At 35.8% G+C, this 15007-nt stretch overlaps 1 protein-coding gene across 1 annotated transcript in view; it reads left to right on the plus strand.

Annotated features, from left to right (window-relative positions):
* The window catches only part of LOC109841605 (DNA damage-inducible protein 1), a 24972-nt gene continuing 10664 nt past the window's right edge, over window positions 700-15007 (plus strand). Inside the window, exons 1-9 of the mRNA XM_020410560.1 lie at window positions 700-735; window positions 6070-6102; window positions 6194-6324; window positions 8104-8212; window positions 11108-11224; window positions 11417-11482; window positions 12357-12419; window positions 12570-12614; window positions 13658-13719. Coding sequence (XP_020266149.1) covers window positions 700-735; window positions 6070-6102; window positions 6194-6324; window positions 8104-8212; window positions 11108-11224; window positions 11417-11482; window positions 12357-12419; window positions 12570-12614; window positions 13658-13719 — 662 coding nt within the window. The remainder of the gene's footprint in view (window positions 736-6069; window positions 6103-6193; window positions 6325-8103; window positions 8213-11107; window positions 11225-11416; window positions 11483-12356; window positions 12420-12569; window positions 12615-13657; window positions 13720-15007) is intronic.

Below are 15007 nucleotides of genomic sequence, written 5' to 3' on the forward strand. Positions count from 1 at the left end.
ATAAAACAAACAAGTATTAAGAAAATAATACAAAAATTCTAAAATGAAATAAAATCAACTAAATACCACATGTACGTTCCTTAATATACGTAAAAGGCCTTACTTATAAAACATTTATATGCATATATGTCACACAATTGATCTATTGATAACACTCATCTAGCGCATATACAGTATGTTAACGCATCCTACAAGGCTTCTAACGTCGAAACTCAGGTCACTGATATCATCTTACTGTCACGCCTTAAAATTGCAATGGATATTCATGAATATGGGTTACGTGACTACAACGATGTCACGCCTTAAAATTGCAGTGGATATTCATGAATATGGGTTACGTGACTACAACGACCCATGCACAAGACAAATCCCATGCACGAGTCAAGCCTGACACTTCATATCACATAGTTTATCTTAGAACATATATAAACATACTGAGTTTAAAAGTTTAGAGCAACTATATATATAATCGGTACTTAGAACCAATTATTAGGTCATAACTCTCTATCCTCCACTCAAATGGGTTTATTAGTAAAACTTAGGGGGTCTTGATAAAAATTTTCCCCTTTTATTTTGGCCTTGATCGTCTTCCTCCTCCATCCTTTCATTTTCTTTTTTTCTTCTCTAAGTTGTTTGAGGTCATGCTAGCGGTCTCTTTTGCCATGGTAGGAGGACAGTGGCGAGGAATCACAGGCAACCATGGGGCCCAGCGACAAGGCTCTCGCTGGATCTAGGGTTAGTTTTTTCTCCACATAAATCTTGAACCCATAATAATTCTCTTTTGCAATCCTATTTTCCCAGTTTCATAATCAGAACAAGTCATCATCCTCACTTATTCTATTTTTGATTCAAATTACTAGAATGTACTATACAAAAATGAAAATGAGTTATACCTTAATGACTGAGGTATCGGTTTACAGCCTTGGTTCTTCTCTCTCTCCTTCACGAGCTTCCTCTAGCTCCCAGAGATTTTGTTGAGGATGATAGGATTTTTATTTGTTTTTCGCGCCGTTTTTATTTTTCCCTTGAGGAGGTGCCGCCCATATCCTCTAATGATTTTTAGCCACTAAACCTCCTACTTGGCGGCTTATCAAGAGCTGTTAGTGAAATTCCAAAAAAAATCCATTGAGAAATAGATATTTCCCTAATCTTTATTTAAGTGGAATTTTTTAACATTAATTCAAATTTTGGTACCTAATTAGTTGAGCTACTACAAGTTACCCTTATATACTTTCGTATACCCTAATTTGTGCGTGCGGGGGCTGGGGTACAAATGACTTAGGGGCCGTTTGGTTGCATTTGTAGTAGAGTATTTATGACACAATAAGTAAAGGGGTTGTCCACCTCATCACTCTCTTATTGAGCTTTTTTATTGTTTAGATTGGATTCCTTTAGCAATCCTAAAGGGATAAAAAACATTGTTTGGTTCTCATAACAAGTTGTTGGTAGGTTGAATCATGTGGACCCCATCTAAAAAATCAATTTATCCATTAATCTCTGATTATTTTAACAATAATCTCTTTTCCTATCTCAAAAAAATTTCCATTGCCTCATTGATTTTCTCGAGAGACCGATCAACATGTCTCCAATATATTAACAAACCCTCATCACTCCATGATCTCCTTCCTCTCCTTTTGCAGACTTCCCAACAACCCAGAAAAAAAAATCATCAAAGATTCAAACTCCTAGCATTAAATGAAATCTGGAAAAAAAAATCTTAAAGTCACAAGATCCAACTCCCTATTAGTCCCTCTCCAGCCGTGCCAAGCAAAAAAGTTCATCAATCTCTTGCTCAACTCCATCAACACCAAAGAACCCAACATTAATTAAGAGTATTACTAGGGCTATATAAGTTTGAAATATGAAAATTAAGATCACTTTCTTCTCCAAAACTAATCTCCTATTTCCTTCTACTCTTTGTCATAATTTATTTTAGATATAACTGAAGCTAATCTGTATTAATGGATGAAAACGAGATTGAGGAAGAGACTGAGAATAGAGGAGAAGAGAATAATATATACTAAGGGTCCGTTTGGTTGCTTTATGTAAAAACACGCAGTAGCTACAGTGATATGGAAGCGAATGGTCCAGCTGTATCTGATAGCTACAATAAATCGAGCCAATTTCACTGCTTTTTGCTGAGAAAAACTGAGGGGCTGCCAACTCAGCTACAATAATGCCAACTCAGCTACAGTACCCACACTTATTTGAGCTAGCCAAACAGAGGAGTTTGTTGTGATACTATAGCACCTGACATCTACAATATTACACCTCAAAAAATTGGCAAACAAACATGCCCTAATTAGTTTTGTTTTATGCTTTACAAGCACTAGTATTCATCCCATGCTAAGCACGGCATCTTTATAGATTATTTTTGTGCGTAATTTTTCCCCACGTACATCATTTTTATAGTTTGTCACGTAAAATTTATCTTAAAATTATATTATACTTTATAAACATGGTTTCAATGCTAATAATTAATAATTAACGGTCAATGATTTGCTCTATGAAATATTCATTTGCTTGTCAAAGTGGTTCACTAAACCACATTAGCATGATAATAAGCCTTCAACTTTGGTTGTTAAAAGAAATTTAAATCACCAATCTAATTTGTATTAAATCATATAAAATTTGTATTATAACCTACAAAGGGCTTCATATTTTCAGTAAACCACATAAAATTTATATTGCTCAATTCAGCTACCTAAATGCAATTCCACAATCTAATCAATAATCAATGAACCCAAAAGCTATATTTAATAAAATTAAACTATAAATATGTAGTCATTTAAGAAATAGTTAAGGGAGAAGTAATCATAATATACTGGTAAGTTTATAAACCAAGAAATAGCTAGAAAAAAGTATAAAGATAAAGAGGCCCAATAAAAAAAGATTTTCCCTAAATGACAATACATGTTGCAGCCAACAACCTGAAGAAATAGTCAAGATGCCCTTCATCAAGATCATGAGATATCCACCCCTCCTCTCCTCCCGCCGCTCGTCTCAAAACGAAGCAATCATAACCACGACGGAGCTCAAATAACCACCGAGGGTGAGCGTGAGCAATGACATCGACGTTGAAAAGCTCTTCATCAAACCAGGACCTTGGTCATAGAAGAACTCTAGCTGCCCAACATAATACAATCCCTCAGAAGCAGCAACCATGAAATACTGAGGAGTTTGCCATAAACTCTAGCTGCCCAACATAATACAATCCCTCAGAAGCAGCAACCATGAAATACTGAGGAGTTTGCCATGATCCGCGCATATTGTGACTTTCCAGTCTCTTTGATTCTATAATTGCAGCTATCACCATTGTTGATATCATGAAGAGATGACCGATGCCCATTCTTAAAAGAGAGCTTTTTTAGTGCAAGGGGGATAACTGCATCATAGAGGCAAGCCCAAAACACGAAGCTTATGATTTCAAATGTTGCGAAAGACGCAGGAGGGATGAAGAAAGATTTGATTCTTGTGTGCATTGACTCCCCTTGCTCGTTGAAGGTTGTTTCGACCTGTGCGTACGCAACTGAGTAGAAAATGCCTTTTACCCAAATTGGAACTATAATCTTATAAACTCCTTGATGTGCGTATCTATGGTGCCCGTTCGTTCAGTTGTAGGACTTCTAAGACCCTTGTGTCTGAGATGAATGCATCTGCATCTTTGTCAATCAATCTGCTGGACACAAAACACAGGGGATAAATAATACTATATATTAATGAAATGATCAAGTGACAACTCTGTCCAGTGTGAAGGGCTCCTTTTGAAATCCTCTGCAGTCTGGCCCTTCGAGATTAATTTCAGCAACGGATGGCGTGTTTTCGACATGTGATGCCATGATAATAAGCATAGCAAAGGCATGTATATCCAATAGAAGAACCTAGCATGGTGTTGGTTGTGATACCAAGTTCTTGAATCCTCGAATTTGAGGCATTTTAAATCAGACATACTCAAATACATATCAATCTTTGTATCATGGCCAACACAAAAACAGATTTTTCGCCTACCTGAAATTATTAGTATCCTGAAGAGATAAAGGGCTACCCCTCATTTCCTGCATTTGGAAATTTTGGTGTTCCATACAAAAAAGCTTGCTATGGCCAGAGCCAAACGAAGCATCGCAACACTATATCCAATCGACCAACTGATATTCTCTTGTAACCACATGATGAGAGTCCCCGAAAAAATCCCCACAACATTAGTACAAAAATTAAACCAATTGATGAAAGTACCTCTTTTCTCTAATTGTACCGGGTACCTATTATCAAACTTAAAATTAGAATTGCAATTAAAAACGTGCACAAAATTATAATTATAAGAGGTGATAAGATTAAGCACTTCACAGAGGAGATAGCCATGAATCAGAATATCATGCAATTAAAAACGTACCTTTCATGATAAATTAAAAATCATCACAAAAAATCATGAAGCTTATTCCAAGGAAACCGTTGAAAAAATCATCACAAAAATCAGAGAAAATAGAAATTCAAGTAAAATACAATTGAATCAAAATTCACACAATCAATCACAAATTTTGAATTTTACCTCTTTCACTGAATGAAGAGAAGCAGCGCAAGCAAGAATTTCTAGCATCACTTCTTCCAATCAACAGAGATTTCGAGGATTGGGAAAGAGAATTTATTAGCAAAGAGGAAAATTTTGTAAGGGGGAGCCTCTGCATCCTTTCGACAAGGGACAATAAAGTTGCTGCTCGTCTTCTCGCTCTTCATTCTTCAAACTCTACGCCTGGAATCTTGGCCTGCGCCTGGAATCGAGACGGTGAGTAAGCGTCGTTCCTCATCCACTCCGAGTTGTCGACGCAGATCATCATAGCCTGGGGGAGTTTCACTCTTCAATCGTTTGTAAAAAACCCTAAGAGTTAAAAAGATAAGATGATGAATTGATTGCAGACCTCGAGAACCATGGCGATTAGAGGAGAGAGGAGCGAGTAGCATCAGGAGGAGCGGGTGATCGTGAACTAGTCGGCATCGCCACCGTCGGCGCTCCCGGGATCGATGGGTTTGGGATCCATGAATGGATGTTAGCGATTTTAGAGGGATTTTAGGGTTAGGGTTGTGGGGGAAGTTGAAGAAACTGCAAAACGTGGCTGAAGATGGGGAAGTTGGGAGAAGAAAAGAAACCGTTGAGGAAAATTGATATAATACGTGGATATTGAGAAATGTTACTGTTCATCCTTGGGTTTTCCTTTAGTTATAAAGGAAAGTAGATTTCTTTATTGTCAGGCTTTCTAGCCAAATCGGTTCAATTTTGGCTGATTTCACTTTCGCTGACACATCAGCTCTGTAGTTGACACGCCATTATGTTTCTTTGGTTTCAAACATACATCCAAATAGCGAAATCAGAGGAAAATTGAGAAAAAAAACCCCAAAAGCTGCCATTTCTTATGTTTTCATCGTTAACAAAATGCAACCAAACAGCCCCTTACTGTTTTTTGAAACTTTCCAACCTCCGTTACCTCCCCGAGAAAATGTCCGAAATGGAGTTATAAATCCAATGCGGATATTATTACGGTGTATTAGGCTACAACCATATATAAAATAATGGCATAACAGTAATTTGTCTATAGCAACGAGGCCTAATACTCTCCCAGGATGCTCTCCGAGGCTCCGGCTTCGCTAAGCAATCTGTTGTTGTTGTTATAATTATTAACTAATGAAAGAACTCAAAAACTAAAGCACACCCCTTCCAAAAAAAAAAAAAAAAAAAAAAAACAAAAAAACTAAAGCCACAGCATCTCGTAAATAGCCCTCTCCCCGACTCAATCCTACTCCGGGTCGTTCATCGGCTTTGGATCCAGCATCCAGAAACCCTATAAGCCCCCCCCCCCTCCCCGCTCAAAATTTAGGGTTTCTCTTCGCGCATTGTCCCTCCGCTAAAACCCTAGCAATATGAAGATCAGCCGTGATGCAACGCGCCGACGAACAGCTTCATCACCCTCGACGTGCATCCCGACGAAATCAGTAACCCCCCCCCCTCCCACTATTTTCCTCAGAAGAAAATCTCAAAAAAAAAAATTTCTAAATTTTTATGGTTTCTGGTATTAATAGGTTGAGAACGTTAAAGCGCTGCTTGAGGTGGAGGTAAGATGTTGGCGTTAACATGCTTTCGATGTTTTTGAGTTCAATCTGCGATCTTTTACTTATGTTTTGACAATGGGTCGAATTTCTATAGACGACCGTGTCGCTGCAACAGCAGCAACTTCATTTTAATGGTATTGTGATGAAGAACTCGGATCGATTGAGTTTGATAGGTGTAAGGGATGGAGATATGGTTATGATGGTTCCCGCTGCATCTGCATCTCGGTATCTCTGTCCTTTTCTAATCAGAATTCTATTGCTTTACCCTATTATATCTACGAAGTTTCAGTTTTATATATCGAAGAAAGTACGGAGAGAGTTTTTAGCATCATCATAGTAGGTTACGGTGATCGAAGAGTTAAAAAAAACTGAGATTCAAGTCAATACAAACTAATAGTGATGGATAGGCAAACTTAGAGAGCAGTAGAAAAATAGTAGTTTTCTTTTCTGCGAGATTTTTCCAACCTCACTTCCATGTAGTGTTTAAATTGTAGTCAAGCTATTGGATATCACGGAACGGCTCTTTCCAAATTGTTTTTTTTCTATCAAAATAATTCTGATGTTGAATAAAGACAGGAATATAAAAAATGAATTTATTTACATACATAGCATTTTCAATGAGCAGTTGAGTGCCTATTTAGGCAGCCGCCTGGATGAAGCAACATCTAGGTCAAGTGCTTAAAAATTTGGTCTAGGCACTCCCAATTAAACGCTAGGGGACGTAACTACTTGTGGGTTGATTAAGTGGACTACTTTATGTTAAAAATATGTAGGTGACCATCTGAAATATGATTTTGGAGGTTAAATTAATCAGGTTGAACCTGCTTTTAGTTAACTAGGGTTTTAAATCCTAAGGTTAATTCTGTCATGCCTCTCCTCCCCTTTTCTCTATGTCAGACTATCCTCTTTCACCAACCTCCTTATTCTGCTTATCTTCATTGACCCCTAGTGACGATCGATCCTATGCATCCTGTGCCTTCTTAATTGCTTCAACCACCGCCAAAGCAAAAAAAAAAAAAAGAATCCTTTTCAATTTTGTTTTGTGTTCAATTTTTATTTATTTCCCAAAGCTCTCTCCTTTCTTCTCCTCCTTGCTCTTCATCTGCTGTTACGGCCTTCACATGCAGTACCAACTGCCGATAACTTCTCTTCTCCCTTCTCCTCATCCTCTCGCTGTTTTTGTTATTGTCTTCTTTCTGGGTTAATTGCAGACACACCTGCCTGTACTTACAACCCAATTGCAGATAGACTCTCTGTAGTTCTATTTGTGAGGATAGACCCCCTGAATGGACTCTTTTAGCAGAAAAAAGTTCATGAAGGGGCACTATCTGCACTTGGGCAAATTGTACAGGTGTCTTTTCACACAAATAGAACTACATGGGTCTATCCACAATTGGAAAATAGTGGAGGGGGTTATCCATAATTAACCCCTTTCCCCCCCTTTTTCCCCCCTTCTGATTCTTATGCCTCTAACACCAACTAAAAAAGGAAAATTGCAAATAGAGGCTTAAGCGGTGTGTAGGTGCCTGAACACTAGGTGTTGGGTCTGGAACCCAGAGATGCTCAGTGCTTTCTAAAACACTAACATCCATGACATGCTTTAAGTCTGATAGATCTCACGTAAAAACAAGGATGTGCTATGGAGTATTCTTCAACCTGCCCATGGACCTAGGTACTTTACGACACTGTCTTAAAGTGAATAATTCCGATGGGTGTTCAAATGGTCTGAGAACCAATTATATTTATCAATTTTGAGGGAGCAAAAGGGGTAAAAGCTCTACAATTAAGGTTGCCGCTTCCTGTGCTAGTCAACTTTTTTACAATGGACAAAATACATGTTTCTAATTAACAGCCCTAGCTTAAATGAGAGTATTCCTATGATTGTTTGTTCTTATATAAGCAGGTTATGTTAGATCATCAAAATTTCTTCTGCTATCTGTGCAATATTTTATATAACATCACTGGGGGTTTCTCCACTTAATTGATCTCTCTACTACGTTTCAGGCCGGCACCCAATGATCTAAGAATGAATTCTGACGGTTCGGCTGTGAATCCGGGGGCGTTCCAGCAGAAGATTCGACAGGATTCCCAGATGATGGCTCAACTTCTTCAGGTTGTCTAGATGCTTGATCTATTTGGTTAACTGGGGCTGTTTTGTCGTGCTTAATATGCTTAGAAATTTGATTATGATAATTTGTAAATTTTGAAGTATTTTAGTAGGCTGTTCATTGAAGTCTTTCGAATTTTAAATGAACTAGTCTTTGGACTGTCTATATCAATATCACTTCCTGACCCTTCCACATTAAATTGTTGGCTCTGCTGTGTTCTGAAATGTTTTCATAATATTGGATCGTATTATCTTGCATAGTAGGTAGCACTTAGACAATTGCTTTCTTCAAAGATTCAGAGGTTTTAAAGGGAAACCTAGATCCTTGCATGAATATTTTCACGAGCAATGGCTCTCCAGTTTTCTGCCATTTGAGTTAATAGCCAGTTTCAAAATGTTATTTAAATATTCGACTCCAATCATTGATTTCAGCTTCAAGGTTTGCATTCCTGTTTCAAATTTAATTGTTAAATCATGAATTCATGCTTTTGCTTATTTCTGTCACTTGTATCTAAAAATATCCAGCCCTGATCTCGTCTTAGTTTAGTCTGTAGAATGCTTGTCTACTAATAGAATATTAGGACTGTATACATTGAAGAACGAACTTGATTTTGATGCATTTTCGAACTTTTTGCTGAGAAATATTTAATGTGGAACTAAGGCTAGATGCAGTTGTCTCTTGTTATGTATGAAGTTGGACCTGCAAGGGAATTTATTGATGCTTGGTTGCATAGATTATTCTGGCAGATGAATCACAATAAGATATGTATATGTAGAATTTTGAAAACCCTCGATGCTGATATTCCTTGGATATGAAATCAGATGAATAACTAGTACATATATATATATCTTATTGTAATTCATGTGCCTGAAAAAGTGTTAATGGTTTAGAAAACTAACAAGCTAAAATATTACCCTTCTTGCCATAGTCTTGTAGCACATGTAACTACCCAAAATGTTATTTTTCTAGTCGTATGGGAGTTTCCAATAAAATAACGACAATCCGCGACCCGTTTAAAGGATTGATAGTTGGGAACTTCCTTCATTTACATGCTCTTGTTTTTCAAAGCAATAGTACATGACTTCATTAGGAAAATACTAAATGGATCTCAAGACTCCTACCTAATGCCATTTTAGATTTTGGAGGAGCTATTAGGCTTTGAGCGGACAGTCTGCTATTTAACATGGATACATCAAACATGGCATTAATCCATTTCATGACACCAGGAGTTCCATTAAAAAATATATATAAAGAGATAGTTGAAAGTATTAGGCTTTGAGTGGATGGTCAGGACTAACATGGATACATGAAGCATGGCATGAATCCACTTCATGACACCTGGAGTTCCATTAAGAAAATATATAGAAGAGATAGATGAAACTATTAGGCTTTGAATGGATGGTCTGGATTAACATGGATATATCAAGCATGGCATGAATCCATTTCATGACACTCAAGTTCCATTAAAATTATATAGAAGAGATAGGTGTTAATCTTCTGAGTAAGGATAACTTATTCTTTACATTTCCAATTCATGTTTCAAGACTCAAGATATTGCTTAAACAATGTCAACAAATGGAAGGAATAAATTTGATTGATAAGTAACCATGGACTGACATTTTATTTATGCCTAATCCTAAATCAAACAAACATAAAAGTAACCAGTTTGATATAAAGTTTCGAATATACCTTCTAAAAAAGAAACCATTCAGGAATGAGATCGTAGAGGAGACCAGTAGAAGATGAGAATTATCAAGATGATGTCAATCGCAACCTAGAGTTTAACTTCAGATGAATTTGAATTACTAGGTCATGGGTGTGAAAGCTTTAATCTACCTGCATCTCATAAATCCCAAAAGACTGGTGCAAGTCCATGTGTATTCAACCTGACACAGCGAAAGGTAACCAAACTGAAATGTGTCCTTGTGCCATAGTTTCCTGCAACGGAAACATGATGGATTTGTACTGTATGTACCTGGCATGGATCTGAAGCTTATCCTTATTAGGTTATGTAATCAATATGCATAAATGAGCTTTGTGAAGTATGATCCATCACAGTATGGAAGTTATAAGATAGCTGGTGTAGGCGTAATGTTTAAATTTTGAAATTGAGCTAGTTTATAATTCAATCAAGTTTTATGAAACATAATATGAATGTTAAAGCATGTGCATTGCTGTATTGTAAATGATACCCTACTGTATCTTATAAATCCCAAAAGGCTGGTGCAAGTCCATGTGTATTCAACTTGACAAAGCGAAAGGTAACCAAACTGAAATGTGTCCTTGTGCCATAGTTTCCTGCAACGGAAATATGATGGATTTGTACTGGATGTACCTGACATGGATCTGAAGCTTATCCCTATTAAGTTATGTAATCAATATGCATAAATGAGCTTTGTGAAGTATGCTTCATCACAGTATGGAAGTTATAAGATAGCTGGTGTGGGTGTAATGTTTAAATTTTGAAATTGAGCTAGTTTATAATTCAATCAAGTTTTTTGAAACACAATATGAATGTTAAAGCATGTGCATTGCTGTATTGTAAATGACAGCCTACTAATAATATTTTGAACACAATATGGTATGCTTGTTTAGTTAATTAAACTATGCTTTAGGTTTTTTAACTTGCTGTCTTTCAAATTATCCATTTGTGAAACTTTACATTAACGTTATACAATGGAGCATGTGCTAGTATGGATCGACTAGCAGTGACTATAATTATGGTTTTAAGCATACAAAGATATGCTTGTTTTAGTTAATTGAACCATGTTTTAGTTTCTTACCTGTTGCCTTTTAAAATTATCAATTATGAGATTTGTATTTTTAATCAGCAAGTATATATTAATAGTAGTTCCTGTTTTTATTTAGTTTAATATTAGTAATTACTGTTCAACTTGCAGAATGATCCTTCACTTGCACAAGCTATCTTGGGGGATAGCCTTGATAACCTCCAGAACCTTTTGAAAGAGCGTCACCAACAGAAGTTGGTACTACGCCGTAAACAAGAAGAAGAGCTTGTATGGAACTTATCCCACTATTGAACATATGATGTTCTCTTCTTTTATCGATAATATTATGACTTCATATTTTTCAATACTTTAGCATCACATACTTTATGAGTTTCTTTGAGCTCAGTATAATTTTTTTATTAATATCTTTATAATATAAAATGAGCATCACTTCTGACATAGAGTTTTCCTCTATATCAGGCTCTGATGTATGCAGATCCTTTTGATGTCGAAGCACAGAAAAAAATTGAAGCAGCTATACGACAGGTTAAATATTTTTCTTATTTGTTGATTAGATGATTCCTTTCTGTATCTGCTGAATACTAGCAAAAAGGCTATATTAGAAAGTATTTGAAGTGATAATCTAATGTATATTTTTATTTTATCATTTATATCCTATGTCCTGTGCCTTGTGTATTTTCCTCCCTAATCCCTATGTTATTTATCTAATTTGAGACTCGATTATTATTTATTTATTTTAGTGCTGTGGTATCATTGATCCTAACTTCTGCTTTTGTAATAAATGAAACCTGAAATTTTCACTTCAGCATCTTTCTGAAATTTGAGGGGATGAACACTGAAGCAGGACAATATACTTTCAAGTTTCAACTTCAAAAGATGGAATTTTTTGGTAAACAGATATATAAAACCTGTGTTATTTTGAAATCCAGTGCCAAACAAGTAAAAATAGTTTATGTACAAAAAGCAATTTGAGGACTGAAAGTGGAAGTTGGAATTTAGGTTTTGACTTATTAGTAAAGTGTGAACAAGTAGTTGGAGTCTAGTAATCCCTTCAGATTTTAAAGTGCGAGGTTACAGCTCTTTTCTGTTTCAAAAACAAAATGAAGTTGAAATACAGGTTCTTACTTGTGATTTGAAGCTTTGAGGAAAGTAATGGTCCAACAGCATGGTAGAGCTGTAGTACTTCACTAAAATGTATACTGATGCCTACCACGTTGAAAATTTTGGTTTTAAAACTGCTTCAGAATGAGTTTTTAAAGTTTTATTGCATAACATGCACTGGGTAACATTTTTCTTCTTCACAATTTCTTATGTTTCTGATTATTATTTTGAGCTGCAGAAAGGAATAGATGAAAATTGGGAGGCGGCAATAGAGCACAACCCTGAAGCGTTTGCACGTAAAGGAATAGATGAAAATTGGGAGGCGGCAATAGAGCACAACCCTGAAGCGTTTGCACGTGTTGTAAGTGGTACCTTCGCATTGTTTTCACCTCACGGCAATAGAGCACAACCCTGAAGCGTTTGCACGTGTTGTAAGTGGTACCTTCGCATTGTTTTCACCTCATGCATTTTTGTTGTTTTTGTGCTCATGTTTAACTCTTTCTTCCTGTAGGTCATGTTATATGTGGATATGGAAGTCAATGGTGTACCTTTGAAGGTAGTGTTGAAGAATGGTAACTGTTTAATCCTAGTTTTATGTTGTAATATTGATTTTCTTCAGTAATTTGTATTACTACTTCAACTCCGCATATGTTATTTGTGCTTTATTGAGTGGCAGAACTTGGTTATGATTCTTCCTGAACAGAGACACACTGTTAAGTGTACATTTATGTAGAATTTGTTTTACCATTTCAACTGCTCATATGTTATTGTGCTTTATAACTTGCATATGATTCTGCTTGTACTGTAACACACTATTCAGCATACATTTTCTTGGAATTGGTGTTATTATTTCCACTCATATGTAATTATACTTTATTGAGTGGCAATAACTTGGTTGTGATTCTTGCTTGAACAGTAACTATAAAGTCTACATTTCTAGATGTAACGTATGTTTCTTTGATATATAAAAGTAATTTAATCTCATTATCTTGTGCTTTTTGCATTTTATTTTGTTATACACAATCTGTTCTTCTAGATGTGTTAAGTTTTACCCAATGTTTGAAAAAGCTTATTGAAGAGCGCTCTGAGGCTCACTCCGATGCATGCACATCTTATTCATAGTTCTGTTGAACACTTTTTCTTTTCAAGAGTCTGCTCTTGTCTTGCTGGGGCTCCTCGTGTGTTTTAAGTCAGTAAAACCCTATGTAATTCTTCACAAGTTTCAACAGTCACTAAGAAGGTTTCATTATCCACCAAGAACATGCCTGGTTATATCCATTTATTAAGAAAATTAGGAGAGTGTGTTCAATGATCAAAATGTTTGTATCCTGAATTAGAATCTACTCTTTCTTAAAGTTGTGCATAATCAATCAATGGCAAAGTTGCTGTATTTATTTTTGTCATCATTAGTATCACATTTCTGAGTTCTGTTGACAGGACATGGGCATCTTATGTTTAGGCACTGGATTTTTATCTATTTCTTTCTTATTTGGCATTATCATATACTATGTTTAAATATAGTTCAATTCCCTGGCATATGCTTTATGCTAAATAGTTACTGCATGGTGTTAGTACTTAAGTGCTCTTTCTACCTTTCAGGCTTTTGTTGACAGTGGAGCACAATCTACAATAATATCAAAACAATGTGCTGAACGTTGCGGGTACAATCTTTTTTCCTTCCAAAGAGGATCATATTTAGTGCACAACTTCTGCAAAACTTATGTGTTTTGAATTCTCATGTTGCACTCAAATGTCAAATGCATATGATTCAACTACCATGAAATATCAGAGTTGCTTTACCTTTTGACATATAAAATAAATCTTAAAGATATGGCTGCCTTTGGTACCCCCTTAATTTGGTGAAAATAGTTGAAAATATTTGTAGCAGCGTAAGAAATGTTGTAGGAAATGTGTCTATAAGAGCAGTTGAGTGGGTCATTATAATTATTATATTAATCTACATTAATATTTCACATACGTCAATATTAAGGAAAAAAAATTAATTGAACTACAATAATTAAAGAAGAATTTCATATGTTACATTAGTAAATTAAATAAAAATTGTGATTGACTTGACTACTGTCTATGAGGCCTTTATTTATTTGGAGCCGTTCCAGTAACAATGATCATGCGGACATTTAAATCATGATACATTATCAAAGGAGTCTTTTGCTTATCATTTGATTAGCATTAGTGCTGCATTTATTTACTTAATGTCTTGCCAATAAAAATGAAGTGCAGACATTTAAAACATGATAGGCCATTCCAAATGGCTTTTTTCTTATCATTTGACAATATTCATTTGCTAAGCTGGTTGCTTTTACATGATGACGAGAGGCACCTGATGACTAAGGCACATGTTCACTAAAACTGCTATTATAAGCAAGACCCTGCTTAGGTAAATAGCTAAATGTGATGCAAATAATACCCTAAAACTATAGTGACAATGTAATCTTGGATTAAATTTACTCTAAAGATATTCAATGAAAGCCAAAATCAAGGGGAAGACTTTGATGCAAAGAAAAAAAAACTCCAGGTGAATTCAATAAAAACATGAAATAATCAATAACAATGCCATATAGGTGCCAAGTGATGCCCTAATCTATTTTGTGATGTGAATATGAGAATTAGGCATGTAACAGATCAATAAATAGTCAAGTATTTGCAAAATAGATGCCTGATGATGCCCCAACATAATATCATGATGCTTGTCAAGTAAATGTGAGAGTCAATTGCGAAATTATCAAACATCTAATCTGATCTTTTGAATTTCAAGAATCGAGGTTATCAAGTTATGAAGAAATCACAGGAAGATGCCCAAATAATGACCTTAAGTTCAAACCAAGGACTGAAGAAGACAGAATATCTTCCTTGCACATCTTTTGTTGCATTCTTTTGAAAAGTTGAAGATGATCCACACAATCAGATCAGTTCCTGAGGGTTTACGTA

The sequence above is a fragment of the Asparagus officinalis genome, chromosome 5 (assembly GCF_001876935.1).
Source record: "Asparagus officinalis chromosome 5, Aspof.V1, whole genome shotgun sequence".
Classification (NCBI taxonomy): Eukaryota; Viridiplantae; Streptophyta; class Magnoliopsida; order Asparagales; family Asparagaceae; genus Asparagus; species Asparagus officinalis.